The sequence below is a fragment of the Aspergillus undulatus genome (genome assembly GCF_047715775.1).
Source record: "Aspergillus undulatus strain CBS 261.88 unplaced genomic scaffold BDV17scaffold_13, whole genome shotgun sequence".
Taxonomy (NCBI): domain Eukaryota; kingdom Fungi; phylum Ascomycota; class Eurotiomycetes; order Eurotiales; family Aspergillaceae; genus Aspergillus; species Aspergillus undulatus.
The window spans coordinates 398,023-415,106 of NW_027396617.1; the positions used below are offsets into that span (position 1 = coordinate 398,023).

The window sequence follows — 17,084 nt, forward strand, 5'->3', positions numbered from 1 at the left end:
TGGGCTCTACGGGCCCCGGCAGATGGTGTGATCGTCCTGTACGGTTGACGGAGTTCACCGTCCTGAGTTGAACCGCTTGAAATGCCGACTGAGTAGGTGGCAGTGAGCCGCTCATCTTATATGCAAGCCAGAGGCTGTAGGTTGAACCGGGATCTAGCTCCGGTGCGGCTCAGCTGAGAGGAGGTATAAGTAAGACGGACATGACTGTAGGTGTCACTACCACTACCACCGCGTACCGCTCATCCTCACTCGAAATGACGTCCGGCCAGATCTAGGACGTGCTTCATCCCAAGCAAACCGATCCAGACATGAGCCTAGGACAAGCAGACCCAGGCGCAGACGCAGTCTACGTCCCCGTTCAACTCCCATCGCTTTTCGTCCTCTTCCTCTCCAAAACCCCGGACCTAAACCCCCATTACGCCGAGGCCAAGGTTCGAGTCGGAAAAGTGGTTGGCCGAGTAAGTCTCGTCGTTCTTGTTCTTAGCCCTAGTCGAGCTGGAATGACTATAACTACCGCATCTAACCAGCCCGTGAAACGCAGCAGATGCCGTTTCGACGAAAGAGCACGGACGAGTCTGGAAAAGACGGACTTCTCGTACTTCTGCTCCGTGGCTGCCCCAAAAGCTGGGAGGGAGGAGTTGAGGACTATTTGCGACTGGACGAACTGGGTATGTATCTTCCATCTCTGATTTAGCAGTTTGCGGTTTGAAGACGACCTTGGCTGATTCACTGGACTCGTGCAGGTCTTTCCGTTTGATGATAGTAGGTCGTCTTTGGTTTTAATCCATTAACAGATCTATATAGCTAGTCTTTGTTGTGCTGTGGTCTGACATCAAGCGGAGTTCGACAACGGCAAGCTCAGAGATGACCCGATCCGGGCTCAAGAGGTTGTGGAGGATCTGTTAGCAGGCTTAGGCATGGAATGCTCTGAGTGTGTCTGTCTTGTTCCTTTCATTCCATTATGATGAGCTGGCCAGCTAGCTCTATCTAAGCTTAGGGGTCTGATACTAAGTGCTATATATGCTCCTACTACCTAGGTACGCACACCACCTCGACGTCCCCGACGCTGTATTCGAGTGTGCTAGTATCAAGGAGATTCAGAGGATCGAGGTGGATCTTGTGCTTATGTGCGTTTGTTTGTCCTCCTGACTCCTGCCCGTCTTGTCTTTTGCCTTACCTTCTAGGGTAGGGTAGAGTAGAGTACCTTAGAAAGGACTACTAATGACATCCCGTCCCATTCCATCCCACCCAGACAAAACGACATCCTCTCATACTGCAAGGAAGAGGTGCGTGCCGCATACCACTCCCCCCTCCCTCCCAGCCTACCTTACCTTCCCAAGCAATCTATATTCTATAAACCGCCATCTATCTAACAACCAGAAAGACAAAACAAACCAACAGACCGAATCCGTCCCACACAACCTCGTCTCTATAACCTGGCACACGCGTCCCAATCTCAGCGCACAGTCCGCCTTCGACAGCGTAAGCGCAATGCTCAACGACCGGTACCGCGACTGGTACACTGCGCTGTCGGAGTTCCCGAGCTGGGGCGGGCCTGTTGACGCTCATGTACGGGGGTATGTGGAGGGGGTTAGGGCGGTTGTGAGGGCGAATTTGGGGTGGAGGTTCGTTACACCTTTTTCTTTCTTCCTTCCTGCTTGTTTTTGAGGTTCCATATTTGGTTGGTTTGGTTTGTTTGTGTCAAGCTGAGCGAGTGGATGGGATCTGTCTGACCTTAATTAATGCGCGCAGTTTCCGATCAAAGAGGTACTTTGGGGATAGGGTGGACGAGGTGAGGCAGACGGGGACTGTAATGGCCAGGAGAGAATTAAAGCCAGGGGTAGGGGTAGGAGTAGGTTAGGGTGCATGTACCCTAGTAGGTGTCTGCTGCACAGTTATTATTGTGCGGAAATGGTAAACCTGTATAAGAGCTGAGCCCTCATCATTACAGATCAATTGCACTGGTCGAAAGAAGAAAGACGGACACAGACGGGTGCGTACTACGCTAGCAAGGTCGTCGTGTATCCTGCATCGTATGTTTGTAATGTGTGCTTGAGATACAGCGATGACCTTCATGGACACCATCCCGGTGGGATCTTGACGCTGAGAAACCAATAGCTAGAGCTTGCATGCCCAATATAGAGTAGCCATAGCCGACATCTTTGAGCCATCTAGTCCCAGGCTGGAGATCTCGCAATACGGATAGGGTTGACTCGAGTCAGAGTCAGAGGGTCTGTATATAAGAGACATTATGAATTGATGGTTCTCTCAGGCGCAGGCTCGAAGATGCTCGTCAACACACCGACCACGATGGTCTATGCTTTCGCAAGTCTGGGACAGGTGTAGGGATCCGATGAGACTTCATGCAGTATGGTACTGCTCGTGCGTTCGTGATCGTTCATGATTGATTGTATAGTCAGAAGGTCTCTGGTATATTCGCATTGACTGGTTCCGTGAGCGCAGCTGGAACGATAGAACAGGGAGGAGAATAGACCGTCGGATTGAGCAGGTGTGTATTCCCGAGCTAGGTTCTCATGCCTGTTCACTAGAATCATCAATCAGTTTAGTCTCAGTATGGATTCGAGACTGGGTGGTGACGGGGAGTGAATAGTGAACCAACTGCTCCCGTACAAGGGATGGCCATGTTGCAGGAACGACTCACTGAACTGATCCCCAAAGAATGCAGACATACACCTGCAGACAATCTTGACAATGGCAATGTTAGTCACCCTAACTTCCTGGCACCAGCACGGGTAGTCGCCAAGCGAGGCAGGTGGATGCAGCATCAGGGAACCCGCGATGTAAAGCCCGACGGGTAATCCGATCGGTGAGCACAAAGTCCGACAGAAAGAAGAATATTATGATAGTGCTTTGAGTCTGTAGTGGCATAGTGCTGATCTACAGCAAGCCGCTGTCTTCATCGGCTTTACCCGTGAGGGGGAGTGAAGATTGCAATGGATCGTTGTTCCTTGGACAGAGAGTTATCTCTGTGGACTGCACAGTAGACTTTACGCTCATACAACTCGGCAGATGCGGGTGCAGTCGATAGAGCATGATCCATCGTGCGCCATGTGCAGTATGCGACGTCTTCATAGGCTGAAATGACTCGGCCTTTGCCACGAGTGGAGGAATAAGCTGATGGTGATGAGCATCGAAGCTGCAGAGTCCAAGGGATATACGTCACTGAAGATACGACTACTGGGTTGTGTTGGTTTTTGTTGGTATATACGTTGATCTTATTGGATCTTACTTCAAATTCCAAGCCAGGGTTTCTGTAACATAGCGTGAGACTGTCCTGAAAATGTCCGCTATATCTGCGAAGGATCAGGTGGACGTTACTTTGGGGTAAGCTTGATGTGCTGCCTATGCGGTCCAGACAGCGACAATCGCCACCAGTACCCAACTGGTGGTTTTAACGCAGGCTAGGAACGGGGAATGATAGTCAAGCGCCATTTCGTTGGGGATGCTTGGGAGATGCCGGGCGATTTTCGGTGGCGAACGGCCTCGCACATTCGCTGAGCATGCGAGAGGACGTGGAGCTGAGCTAATTACTGTCCATTCACGGACATGTTGGTTCGATGGTATCGCCTACCACGCGGCGAAGGAAGCACCAACTTTCCAGCTCTGCAGCTGGAGATGCTGCAGAACGATTGGTGAAGAGCACGTGTTGGATTAATATGCTTACCACTGCTCATGCAGACTTAGACAGGCGGATCAGTTGCGGTTAGCGGAGCGCACAGCTTCCCGAGCGGACAGCTTGCATGGAGACTTGGACAGGCGCTCTATAATCTGACTAGGGTTGGAATCCTTCGACACATCCGTCAGCGGTTGCAACCGCGGGATCATGAATGGCCAAGTCCCGATCGCCTGGTAACCTGATCAATGGCTTTGCAGTATCATTGTTTCAAAAACAACAATGACGAGTACATACATGCATGTACCTTGTTTAATGCCATGCGCGCGATGATCAGGCCGAATCTTGCGGACTGAGATTGATAAGACGTTGCCACCTAATTTGCCTGCGAGATTCGAGAATCGTATGTTCTATCTGAATCAGGCAGAAATCAACCGGGATGCCTGGATGCAAGTCAGCCTAGCAAGACGATCATGGTCGAAGCGTGACACTGGCGCACTCTGTACCTGGAGTCAAGTTAGCTTCAGCTTCAGGGGCGGGGGCAAGCCTTCCCGAGGCGTTTGCTCCCTTAGCCTGAAGTCAGTCGCAAAGGTAGACCGTAGATAGCGATAGAGCAGTCTCGACGTTTAAACGTTCCGAACAGAGGATAACGTATACGAGATGATCGCTTAACGGCGACGTCGCTGATTTGCTGGCGGAAGGTCACGATAATAAGATCGCCATGTTTTGTGAGCTTGCGCGCAGCAGGAGTGCTCTGTAAGGCCCTCGCAAATGATCAGGAGCTCGAAAAGATTTACGGTTCACGGGTGCTCGAAAAATGTAAACCGCAGCTAAGAAAATCAAATACTAATCAAAGTATATTTTCGCGGCTGCGCCCCGTGAGGTGGATTCTTGACCTTCGGGTGGGATCAAACGGTAACGGGTCATCATGACTCGGCTAAGATTGGATGAGAGAATACAAGAGAGTCAAGACATTCAAGCCGTTGATGCCGCTTAGTTTATCAAGCGCCGAAATGACCTGAGAAGGATGAAGCAAGAAGCAATAGTAATCGGGACTCCTTGGATCGTCTGCTCCGGCTGCAAGGCCTCTTCGTTTGTCGAGATTTCTGCAGGGGTTTCGCGTTCTTGGGAGTCTGCGACGGCGCGACGGCGCGAACAAGCCGACAAGAAGAGCGTTCAAGCTAACCTTATTTGACCAGCTTGTACGGGTTTCACATGGCTCGACGCAGATGCGCTATCGATGCTGTCGATCTCTAACCGACAATGGGTTTCCGACTTTTGTTGCTCGATTTCTCCGGTCTGTTGTTCCGGCTTCCGGCGAGCGACTTTGAGACACGGTTGAAGATGGAGTCCGGACCGTTGGCTCACTGGTCCAAGCTTGAGAGGAGCCCTTGGAGATCGGAGCTTTCGGTCTAATTCGTCAGTGACGCGGTGGTCAGGCTCTTGTGTGGATAACAGTGGGCTTGGCTGATTTAGTTTAGCGCACTCAGCAAAGCCGGTCCTGTTTCGACAAAGCTAGCCAAATCGAGACTGCTAGTTGACTCAGGCCGAGGTTCGCTATAGGTTATGGCCCGTCTCTGGTGAATGCGGAATGTTGCCGATGCTGAGTCGATGCTCCAAGGGTTCATGGGTAGGCGCTCAGACGCAAAAGCTGCATTCAGGTACGGGCGATCACAGGCACCAAGGACAACCCCCAGGTACTCAGTCGAAGCCTTCTGTTGTGATGATGATTGTGCTGAGTATAGAGCAAGTGGTGAAAGGCGATCTGATTGAGTACATAGATTGCCTTCGAAATTCCACCAATCAAGATATGCCCTACGCGGTGAAGCGCGAACATGACCCTGATTGATTAGTATATAATCAAACTGCCCTGTCATATGATAATGTGAAACACGCGAGGAGGAATGACATAAGCGACAGCTGCGATACAGCCTTGAAGCTGGGGGAAAACCTGAGGCAAGGCAGATTCGGGTTTCGTCTGAGAAGCTTGACTGCAGGGCGCAGCACGACATGGATCTCCATGTGAGCCCAGGCGTGTTTCAGGTTTTGTGACCCTTGCATGACATCCATGCCGTGATAAGACGGCGGATCAGATCTATTATTGTCACAACGTGGCCGTGAGAGCTTTGATCAGTGGAAAAGCCGTTTGTCATACTCCGTCGTGGTTGATCCTGGGAACGGTGATTTGATGTCCCTTAGGCTTGCCTGCCCATGAACCGTAACTCAGAGATATCAACAAAGTGGATGATATCAATCCTTCTCCCACTGATCTGTCAACGTAATATGACGACCATCAAATCGGGTTGCTAGCTTGTGCTAAGAGACCGCACCATACCCCATCACATCGTTCTGGGTTTGTCACGTTGGCAGCCACCCCCTTGTGTCAATCTGTCAAGCTACGGGTCAATCCCTTAGTGCACAGCACTATTGTTTTACCGCTGCCGTTCGTTCGCCGGCCTAGAGTGTCATGACTCGGATTCCATAGCCTTGGAGCAGTGGGCCTACGTATAACTTGGAGATTGCTGTTTGAGTCGTGGATCCCCAGTCAAGGCTCAGGCTGCCGCACAAGGTGACCGGGGTTAAACCAGGAATGCCAGATGGCAGTACGCATGAAGTAGTTGGAATTGACGATCCGATGTGTTTAGTGCAGCTCGCCTTAGTGGGAAGATAAGAATAACCGCTGCGGTCCTATTTCTGCAGCTTGAGCCTTGGGGACGAACGATGAAAGGCAAATCCCGACAAAGCGCCGCTCTGGATTGAGGAAGGGATGATCTCTCACGGACGAACGAGCCAATTGTGAACATAACCGAATGTTGGATATGCATTAGTCCAGGAACAGTTAGTACGTGCATGACTAGGCCTCGAGGACTCTTGGGTTCCATGCAGTATGATTACCTGGCGACCAGTCAAAAGGCTGACGTTGATGCTCCATTCTCATTTCTTATGGCAAACTGCAGGCGGAACGAGGGAGATTTGACGGTGTTACACGGCCACGTTGTGAAGGGGATGATCATAGAAAGGGTTCTTATTACTCCGCACGGTGGCTCCCTAACATCTGGCCGGCTGAAGAGGAGAGGATGACGATACTCGCGAGTCACCACGAGACGGTATGATTATCACGCAGTAGCACGTAGCGCGTAGATTGCGAATCGCCGTAGAGCTGCGCTTTTGTTGGATAGAGCCGGTCTTGACCCTGGAGTTCATCGTCAGCGTGAGCCAGGGAACGCCTTGGTTAGTTTTGGTTGCTAGAGGCTGCAATAATTCGTAGCTCCTATCCCGACAATTGGAGTCCTTCGCAGTCACGTCAGCATGAGGCAGCAGAGATGAAAAGGATAACCCTGTTCGAGTCGATGAGTCCAGACATGAGATCCCAGTTCAGAGTTGTGTGCAGACTGAACAGGCCTCTACCCCTGCAAAGGCTCTATCCCACGTGATGGACATGGAGCCAGTACAGCCTGGTTCATGGACAACTGCAAGGTTGCCATCCTGGGTGCCTTGACCTAGCTTACATTGACAAATGGCTGACTGGGACCAGTGGGTGAGGTTGATCAGCGAGAAGCTGGAAGCCTGAGAACCTCGAGGCTGAAGGTCAAGCGGCCATCTGTAGAATTACTCCCCTTTGTTTAATGACGCAGTAAACGAGTCATTTTTGTTAAAGATTTGTCACGCCACTACTGGTTATGGGGAAGGTACTCGGATGCCGGTTATTGTCAGTAACTATACGAAAGCAGTGGCAACCGTTGAAACGGAAATGATTGTCAAGGAAAGATTAGGTTCAAAATGGAGGACGGGGTTCGGAACAGGCCGGCCGACGGAATTGAGCGTCAAAAATCGACGAGTCGTCCCTCGAGTCTGGACGCTGGGGCGGGCGGGCACAGGGCACATGGGCATGGACATGAGACTTGGAGACGTCGTCAGCGGCACGGTATGGATCGACCTAAACGGTGGGTATGCAATTAGCTTCCGGAAAAGTTTCCCCAGAAAGGGGTCGAAAGAGAGACGGGCATCGTGAATCAGACCAGCAAGAAAAGTTTGGTGCAGTTGCACCGGTCGCTTAGAGCCTTAAGACGGGGTTAGACCGAAACATGGAGGGGTAGTTCTTGGTTGTTTTTGCTTTTGCTCGCTGGGCGTCCAGTTTGCTGATAGGGGAATGGGCGGAAAACAAGGGGGAGTAAGAATGAGAATTGGAATACCGATGGAAGAATGATGGAATGATGTGCGTGCAGGGGCTGGCACAGATGAACGCTGATGAGATCGAGCAGGGCTCGCTGGAAGTCTGGGACGGAGGGAGAGAGCGGGACTCGAGTGAGCCTTGCCTGGGATGGCAGCCTGAGTTCTGAGGCCCCACCCCAGTCTGGTGCGGTGCGGTCCCACAGGGCTGCCCGCTGTTGTCAGTCAAAACACTCAGGCTCAGCGACATCGGGCGCCGGCCCGAGAATTTACCAATTTAACAGAGTCCGGGTCCGACAGAGAAGATTTAGTTCATACGAGAACTGAACTGAGTTCTTCTCCGTTGCATGCTCTTTACAGTTTACAGAGTATGCTCATACTGATGATGCAGGAACCGAAGGATGTTGAGTGCTTATCTGGTGTCTGTCAATGCTAAGTCCTCCTTCGTCGCAGCGACAATGATTATGCGCCGTCATAATGGAGACCGTGATCCTGCGGAGGGAGTTCTTGGTTGTGCGTTGTTTGGGATCGGGATTCCGCCAGATCTCCAAGACGAGGCTGACCCGCTTCCGATCATGATCTCAGTTCCCATCATGGTTCTGAATGCTATTCAACTCTGAGTAACTACATGTGAAGTCTGTGAAGTAAGTGTAAAGCGAATGCAGAGTTAGTGTATACGATAAAAATAACAGCAGGAAAGATATGCATGCAGCAAGAATGTGGTGGTTATTCTTAGGCCTCATCGCCTTAATGGCAAGGCAGTGTTGGCCTTGCGGGCAACCAACGTTCGCGCCTTCTCCCCGGCGTCAACGTGCGGGCGTCAATTTCTCGAGTCCACCCTGACCCACCGACTAATCGAGTCGAGCACTGCTAGTCTGTCCCCTAAAATTCCACGAGTCGAGAGTTTTACTGTCCAATCAGAAGCGCGGTAGAACCAACAGTTCCAGCGCATGGCCAGCCGGGGTTCCTGCAAGTGCCGCAAAATGGCAGGCAGAACGTGGTTTCAGAGTGAGTTGGATTTGGAATCGCGGGTCATGTCAGACTGCAGCACTGCAGTGCTCACTACTGGGGATTACAGACAGAGTCGCACTGAGAAGTCAGGACGCAGAGTATGGAGACTAGAAACATACTCCGGAAGGTGTCCGTTAGGTTGGGTCGCGCACGAGTTGTGGCCCGAAAGGGGTTAGTCCTTACGGTGAGACCCAGTCACTCCAGTGCTGGGACCAACTTGCACCAACTCTCTCTAGCAAATTAGCAGGCCCCAGAATCCAACAGAACCAAAAAAACAGCCGTTGATGGACAGCCAGCCAGACCCCTGTCCAGAACGCTAATTAAAAATAATGCTCCATACAACACCTGCGCTGTCTCCCTTCCCCGTCTTTAATTGCGCCTCAGCCGCACCGGCCGAAGCGGTCGATTGGCTGGCGCTGCTGCACATCGTATGAAGCTTCCCTAATCTCTTCTTTCTTTCTGGTAAAAATGCAAATTTACCTTGATTCTACCGACGTCCCGTAGTGCTTGGTGGCTGTAGCCCTGCCTCTGACGATCACTCTGCAGACTGATAATCCAGTGCTTTGGTGCTCCTAAGTGCTTTCTTCAATCTCATTTTATATCCATAAATCGTGCTTCATGTCCGCTTCTCTCGCTGTGCTCTCAACCGCTCGGACTTCTCTTACTTGTGTACTTGCATCAAGCAACAAACAACCTTGAACCGCAGTGTATACAACAACATAATCAACCACAACCACTACAACAACTACAGATCAATATCCCGGTGATCTGAACTGCCACCGTTCCGCTGTTTCAGGATTTCCCTTTTCTTCTTTGGACCAGCAGTCTGACCTCACCTGTCTGTATCTGATCATCACTAGTCCTGCTCCTGCTTCACACAGCCCACCTTGATACCCTGGCCCTTACCTCCTCATCTCATCCCGTCTCCACACATCAATTTGCTCCTGCTGCAGCTTGTATTTCTTCCTTTCTGTTCCTGGCCGCTTGTCAGTCCATGCGGTCTTCTTCACTCAGTCCCAAAACTATATCTTGGACCCAATCGCCAATCCTTTGATCCTTCCCGATCACTCCACTCCAAACGTTCAACTCTTTGTTCTTTCTTCACCAACCTGCCTGCCTTTAAGCTTTCTCACCTCAACTCTTCGTGGTACCTACCTACCTACCTACCTGTGCCTGTCACCATGCCTCGCACTACTGCTCCCTCGGAGATTCCTCTCCCCATCACCTACACTCCCACCACCCACCGCATCAGCAAAGCAAAGAAAGGGAAGCGCGTTCATGCTTGCGAGTTTCCCGGATGCCAAAAGGTCTTCACTCGCGCAGAGCACAAGAGGTATGCATCTACCCCGCTGTTCATTGACATTTATATACTGACCTCGCCCTAGACGCCATGAGTTGAACCACAACCCCGAGGCTCTCTACCGATGCACTCAGACTGGCTGCAAGAAATCATTCCACCGTCCTGATTTGCTCGCCCGCCACATGGAGCGACAGTATGTTGCGCAACGACCCGCTGGTATGGGATAAACGGCTAATGGTTGACAGCGAACTCGAAGCTCAGATGGACTCTTCAGCGCAATGGGAGCGCCACCCATCCGCCAGATCTTCCGTCGACTACATCCCCAGATATGCCATGGCTTCTGCCATCTCAGCACCATACATGGCCATGCCGCAGCCTCAGCCGATTTCCAAGCCCGCCATCCACCCTGAACTTGCGATTGACGGGTTATTATGGAGCACGATGGAGATGCCTTCAGAGCACCAGTCGCATATTATTCCTGCTCCTCGCATTCAAGAGTCCGTGGATGACACCCGATTCTATTCCACCCCAGAGGCTTGCTCTTCTCCTTCATCAGACGGCGCATCATACTCTGTCCCCTCATATTCCGGCTCCGTTACTTCCACCTCACCGGGCCTCGTCGACTCCTACCCCGACCCGATCCTCGACTCGGAATTGACATCCTCGCCGGCCCCCATGAACGCGACGCTCGAAGGCTGGGATCGGGCTGACATTGTACCCCCTGCAAACATGGTTCCCATGTCAATCCCCGACAGCCTCATCCACCCGGTAAGCCGCCAATTCCACAAATTTCTGACGGCTCAAACTAACGTGCTCAGGCTCTGCAATACCAATCACAATCATGGCCCATGCCCCAACAAATCAACTACAACGACAATCTCCTCCCATCAGTCTCCTACGAGTCCAAGGCCTCCAACTGGTCTCTGTGATTGAAAAGCCAACCGGCCACAAATCTAATCACCACGTTGTTCAGTGCACGCCAATCACACTCTACGGGAGAATCCACCAAAATGACTAGCACGCCGAACTAAACGGGAGCGACCATCAAACATGCATCCACGCGAAACTTCTATAAAAAGACACCACGCTCCAATCGCCGCGCCGAACTGCCGAGTCTCCGTTACACAAGCTGCAGCCTTGTCTTACCCCGCGGACCAGCTGAAACCGAAACAGCGACCATGCATCGAACACTCCATCGACCTTCGATGAGCCTGATCGAGGTCAGACCACCATGCGGCCTCGACAAAAAAAAAAGCAAGCAATTCCATGCATGGCGAGCCCAGTGCCCGGCTCGAGTCCGAAATTATCTCACGGCGGCAGCATCGGGCCAATACCCAACAAATCTCAAGAAACGAATTGTAATAATGAGCTTTTCTTTTTTCTTTCATTTCTTATTTCCTATCTATTTTCCTTTGTTGTTATTCTTGTTCATTTCCTTTGTTCGTACGGAATACGGAGTACATCTGAATCATAGAGGTTCGGAGATGATATCACGGATGGGACGGCGTTTATTTGCATTCTCTCTCTTTTGTTCCAGGCTCGCATGAAAATGGATTGATTTTAGAGTTTTCTCTCATCTCAAGTTTTACACTGTTATATGGATTGGATGTATATAGACGTTTCCATTGCACTATTGCACTGCTCGACTCTTGAGTCTTTTGATTTTGAGTTATTCAGTTTAGTTATACGAAAATTATACCCCTGATCTTCTTATCTCAACTCACCTCAATCCATCTCTTCTCCGATACCAAATGATGTACTGTACGTGATGAGTTAAATTAAACTAGATCATCATGCCTATAAGACTTCTGCCTCTATACCCCTATCCCTACCTTCCTGTTGATGCTACATCTCATTTCCGTCTTGAAAGCCTCGGGCTAGACTTTTAGAGGTAAATGGGAGACTGACTGAGGTACGCTATACTTCCGTTATACTCACAGCACATCTCTTCTCATCGCAAACCTTGGCGTTGAACGGGTGGGTGGGTGACATGAAGTAAAGTACAGTACTTCTGTATCTGTTCTTCCCTGCCTCTGTTCCGGTGATGCTTGGATTTTGAGAATTGGAATTGGAATTGATCCGAGTGACTGAGTGATTGATTGATTGTTTTGATCTAAAAATAAAAGACTGAAGACTTGGATTAGTGTTTTGCTTGCTTGCTTGCTCTTGTCCTTCTATACTCATATTCCCTATACTTAAGGGTTAGCCCTGGGCAGGTTAGTAGACTACTAGAAAAGGAAGTATTGGGATGAGTTAAGTTTATCTAAGAAGGAACGACCCCCGGCGGCGGTGAGGTCTCTCTATCCCCGTCCACAGTCTTCACTCTCTACTCCTCTTCCACCCGACAGGACATTGAGTCTCTTCACCTATCTAGAACATCCTTCTCATCGACATAATACGTCAAGTGCGATGTCATCAAGGCTCTCCCTTATCGGCCACGGCCTATTATTCAATTGATACTCAGATTTATAACTTCTTACCGTGTAAGTATATATCTAGTCATCGAATCCAACTAACCCGCACCACAAAAGGACTCATTGAGATTCCTCAAACAATGGGCACAGCAATACCATCCCCCCTCAAATCACTTCCCGCCGAATAAACCAGCCTCCCCTGATCATAATGTACACGCACAATCTGCCCTCTCCCAAACATACCCCTTTCCCAACCCTTCAACACCTTAACATCATGGCCTAACTTCCTTAGTCCCTCAACCGCACCCTCGGAAATCCCCTCCTCAATATAAACCGTGCGATCCAACTCCTTCCCTAACTCCTTATTTCCAGCCGCAATGCAGAAACGCGGACTATCGAGCGCCGCTTGCGGGTGATACCCGAAGGCAAGCATATTAAGCAAAACCTGGACGTGGCCCTGCGGCTGCATGAAGCCGCCCATGACGCCGTAGACGGAGTGGAGCGAGCCATCGGCGACATTCGTGATCATGGCGGGGATGATAGTGTGGTAGGGTCTCTTACCCGGCTTAAGGGCATTAGGGTGGGACGGGTCGAGGCTGAAGTTTGCGCCGCGGTTCTGCAGTGTGAACCCGCAGGAACGCGGAATTATACCGCTGCCGAATCCGGCGTAGTTGGAGTTTATGAAGCTTATTCCGTTGCCGTTTATGTCTGTTACGGCGAAGTACACTGTGTCGCAGTGGTTGTGGGCGGGGGAGCCGTGGGAGAGAATGTCGGATGCCTTTTCTGGATTGAAGAGGGATGCTCGTTCGGATAGGTAGGAGGGGGAGAGGAGGCCCTTTGAGGGGACAGCCTCGACGTCGGGATCTGTAACCCACCATGAGGCGTCTGCGAATGCGATTCTAAGCGACTCGATCACGGCGTGGAGGTACTCGGCGCTGTTGTGCTGGTCTTCTGTAAAGGAGGGGATCTTCCCGGTCTTTTCGAGTTCCTGCAATATACCTAGCGCGATGAGCGCGACGATTCCCTGCCCGTTAGGCGGGTGTTCCCAGATCTCGACGCCCTGGTTCCCCTTGCCCTCTGGGTCGTCTGTGCCAGCGGTCTGTTTATCTGTGATATCCTGACCCGAGAACTTGAGCGAGATGGCTTCTGTCTCCTGGGTTCCTGTTTCGGCGTGGTGTTTCAGGTCGTCGAGGGTCATGTACCCGCCTAGATCTTGCACGACCTTGACAATCTCGGACGCGACGTGGCCCTCGTAGAAGCCCTTTTTGCCATCTTTTGCGAGCGCGCGGAATGTAGAGCCCATTGTAGGGTTCTTCATGATTTCGCCGGGGAGGGGACTGCGCACGCCATCCTGTGCAGCGGGGTCGTCCTTGAGTATCTCGCGGAAGTTGGGAGATGCCATCCGGAGGAGGTCTTCTCGTTCGTGCCACTGATACTGTTAATACCTGTATTATCTTAACTGGCTAGTTGGGTACCTACGAAGTACGACGCCAGCTCAGAAACAGGGAATCCCTCCTCGGCAAGCTCAATAGCTGGCGCAAGGATCTGCTCTAGAGAAAGCTTGCCGCTGCCGAACTTCTCGACGGTGTCGACCCATCCCGCTGCTGCACCGGGAACTGTGACAGCGAGAGGGCTGGACATGGGAATCCCGCCCTTCTCGTCGGGCCCGGCGCTTAAATCGGCTTTGATCTTCTCGAGCGTGGCGCTGGAGGGATACCGGCCTGAACCGTTTAGCGAATGGATCTTCTTCGCCTGCGCGTCGTAGTAGAGGCAGAACATGTCTCCTCCAATCCCGGTGGATGAGGGCTCAGTGACATTTAATGCCGCGGCTGTACATCAATATGTTAGAGATGTAGCCTGAGCACATGAACTAGGCTACATACCAACTGCCACCGCTGCATCCTGTGATGATTAGCTTCGCGATACAGAGAAAGAAGACCAAAAACGTACTGCAGCATTTCCACCTTGATCCAGGATCTTCTGTCCTGCCGCGGCCGCAAGAGGCTGAGTACATGTTACAATGCCTTTTGTGCTGTGTACAGTACTCCTGCGGCTCGCAAACGGCGCAAAGTCAGGGTTCTGTCTGGAGTAGACAGCTCGGGAATTTAGCGGCATTTTGAGGGATAAAAACAGCGGCGCCTTCAATGTAGGAAAAAACTATGAGTGAAGTGCCGGCTATGAGGGAAGGCAGCACTTAAATTGGCTGACTTTCCGGTTACCCCAACTTCTGATCCTGTGGGGAGCAGCGCTATGGGTCAGTTGGTGACGGGGAAACGGAGGCCTCGGACATTGGTGGCTTTATTAGGCAGGTGAGGGCACGACATTGACTTGGATACAGTACTCCTGTTCTAGTACCTGAAGTAGTACTTACAGCTCTTGTATGCATCAGCAATGCAGGCACCATGCTGCCATTCAACGGTTGTACTACCCCGGTTTGTCTCTCCCAATATAGCCCCGCCATCGCCATGGTCATGTGACTGGCCCTATGGCGACGAGAGTCACGTGGTGAGGGGTCGAGACGACACCTTCCTCATAAGGAATGGCATCTTGGAGTCGGCTCCCCCGCCGCTCGAGCTTCACGTGTTTAGCGCTCAACACCTCGATTTGTCCTCATTCCTAACCCTTCTCTCAACTGTTTCACAATTGCGCGATTTATACTGCATCAACCGGCGGTATCGGGACAGGACGCACGTCAAGAGCAAAAGGAAAGGATCCCCGCCGGCTTCACCATCGCCGAGGCGAACCACTGCTCCACCTGCGCCGAAGACGGAGCTGAGGCCTGGAACTGGAAGCTTCACAACCGTATCATCCCACGGCTGATCGTTGATCTATAGCGGTCTAAATAGCTTTCAAAGCTATGGAAAAGCCTGGCTCCTGATCAGGGCTATTAGCTGGTTGTCTTTGTCTTTGTTTTTTTCCTATTTTTGCACCAGTTAAACTGCCCGCGTGCTCGTTGCTACTCTGCAAAATGGTGGTATTCGTTGACTACGACAATGATCTTTCTCAGCACAGTATCTCGAAAGGCCCGGATGCATTTCACCAACCATACGTTGAGCCTGGAAAACCCGGGCTCCCGAAGCTGAGCGTCGGCTTCGAACTACCCGAGCATCCCGCTGCAGCTGCATCGGAAGCGGAAGCTTCAAGCACCTCTGAGAATGAGCAGCAGACTTCCAACCGGAATGGCTTCTCAACAGCTCTAGGTTGCTATCCGTATGAATGCTTCTGCATCAAGCCAGTTGCGCCTGGTTCATGTGAGCTAACACCATGACCCAGGATCGCCTTGGAGATCGCTCGTGCGGTTGACCTCAACACGCTGTATGCCCTCTCGGGGACATGTCGCCAGTTCTATGCGAATTTGTTCCCCTACCGGAAACAGCTCGCCAAGCAGGCTCTGCGTTGTGAGAATGAGTATATTGAGACTCTCTCGGAAATGCTGCAGAGTGACACTGCTATTCCTGATAGCGTCAAGTCTGTGATCCGGCTGTTGAGCCGGGGTGCGTTGAGCTCGGGGCAGTTGACGAGCGGCAAGATCTCGAAATGTGCTCGGGATATGGTTGCTGAGTGTCGCGGCTGCTCGAAGGTTGTTTGTCGGGTATGCTCCTATCATCCGGGCATTGGTCGAGGTACATGCTAACGTTTTAGAACTGTACGGCTAAACCGCCGAATAGCGCAACCCTGAAGAACCGCATTCGCCGGCTGTGTATGACGTGTCGAGAAGCGCCGCTTAACAAGCTCGTTTCCTCGTCCTTCCAAACCCCTCTCCCCTCTACGTCCGACTTTACAAACACATCTACCATCCAACTGCGGGACACATGCACATGTCAGGACGTCCTCTGGCTCTGCAATCAGTGCGGCCAGAAGTTACGGAGAAACGATACCACATATCGTCGGGTCTGGACGTGGCGCACGAGATACAGTACATACCTCGGTGGACTGGGAACCGGAATCGGCGAAGGCTGCCAGGGCGTCAAGTGCGGCCGCGGCGAGGGATGTCTCGCAGCACAGGAGATCGAGCTCGAAGTCGAGTGTGAAGCAGACGAGTCCATGTCCCACAGCCCTCCCGAATACGGCTACCATTTCGGACACCGTTTCGAGCAGACAAATTACAGCGCCCATAACCATGCACATGAGAAATGGGAGGACCCGGAAGAGAAGGAGCCGGGATATCTACGACAGGAGATTATTGGCATTGGTGGACGGGTTAAACAGAGAGCCAAAAAGCGGGTTATGGTAGGTGCTTGTGTAGTTGAGCATGAGGACGAGCGCGACACGGGTGATTATCTTACCCGTGAGGAAGAGGGGACGCATCGGAGTTGGTGTGGATGGTGTTGGAGGGTCATTCCTGCGGAGCACGAGGCGTCTACCGTTCAGGATGCATAGCGGTCTTGACTAGCATTTCAAGAATAAAAGTCTCAATCCGCACTTTGCATCTTGCCTACCTTGCTGCCTACCTTAGTATTGTTTCTGGTCTGAGGCACGCCAACCTTCGTCAAACAGAGGCAATAGAACGCATTGGACGAGACTGCACTATTCAAACCAAGTCTATCTGCATGAT

The 17,084-nt window shown here is 51.6% G+C and overlaps 4 protein-coding genes across 4 annotated transcripts; 3 read left to right on the plus strand and 1 right to left on the minus strand.

The window, feature by feature from the left end:
• Positions 1-308: 308 nt before the first annotated feature.
• BDV17DRAFT_289586 (uncharacterized protein) lies at positions 309-1,668 on the plus strand (the record flags this gene model as incomplete). The annotated part of the gene is made up of 3 exons (XM_073761691.1): positions 309-668; positions 744-762; positions 1,385-1,668. The coding sequence occupies 3 exons, from the start codon at positions 309-311 to the stop codon at positions 1,666-1,668; spliced, it is 663 nt and encodes a 220-aa protein (XP_073617576.1).
• A 7,990-nt stretch (positions 1,669-9,658) lies between these two features.
• Positions 9,659-11,169, plus strand: BDV17DRAFT_37603 (C2H2-type zinc finger protein). The gene is made up of 4 exons (XM_073764430.1): positions 9,659-10,148; positions 10,201-10,308; positions 10,361-10,883; positions 10,934-11,169. The coding sequence occupies exons 1-4, from the start codon at positions 9,997-9,999 to the stop codon at positions 11,042-11,044; spliced, it is 894 nt and encodes a 297-aa protein (XP_073617577.1). The 5' UTR covers positions 9,659-9,996; the 3' UTR covers positions 11,045-11,169.
• Positions 11,170-12,529: 1,360 nt separating this feature from the next.
• Positions 12,530-14,951, minus strand: BDV17DRAFT_258496 (gamma-glutamyltransferase family protein). The gene is made up of 5 exons (XM_073757324.1): positions 14,901-14,951; positions 14,480-14,762; positions 14,413-14,431; positions 14,009-14,358; positions 12,530-13,958 (listed from the first exon to the last, which is right to left on the minus strand). Exons 2-5 carry the CDS (start codon positions 14,642-14,644, stop codon positions 12,663-12,665), a joined length of 1,830 nt encoding a protein of 609 aa, XP_073617578.1. The 5' UTR covers positions 14,645-14,762; positions 14,901-14,951; the 3' UTR covers positions 12,530-12,662.
• Positions 14,952-15,089: 138 nt separating this feature from the next.
• On the plus strand, positions 15,090-17,081 carry BDV17DRAFT_37623 (uncharacterized protein). The gene is made up of 3 exons (XM_073764431.1): positions 15,090-15,739; positions 15,803-16,121; positions 16,172-17,081. Exons 1-3 carry the CDS (start codon positions 15,498-15,500, stop codon positions 16,907-16,909), a joined length of 1,299 nt encoding a protein of 432 aa, XP_073617579.1. The 5' UTR covers positions 15,090-15,497; the 3' UTR covers positions 16,910-17,081.
• The last annotated feature ends 3 nt before the right edge of the window (positions 17,082-17,084 follow it).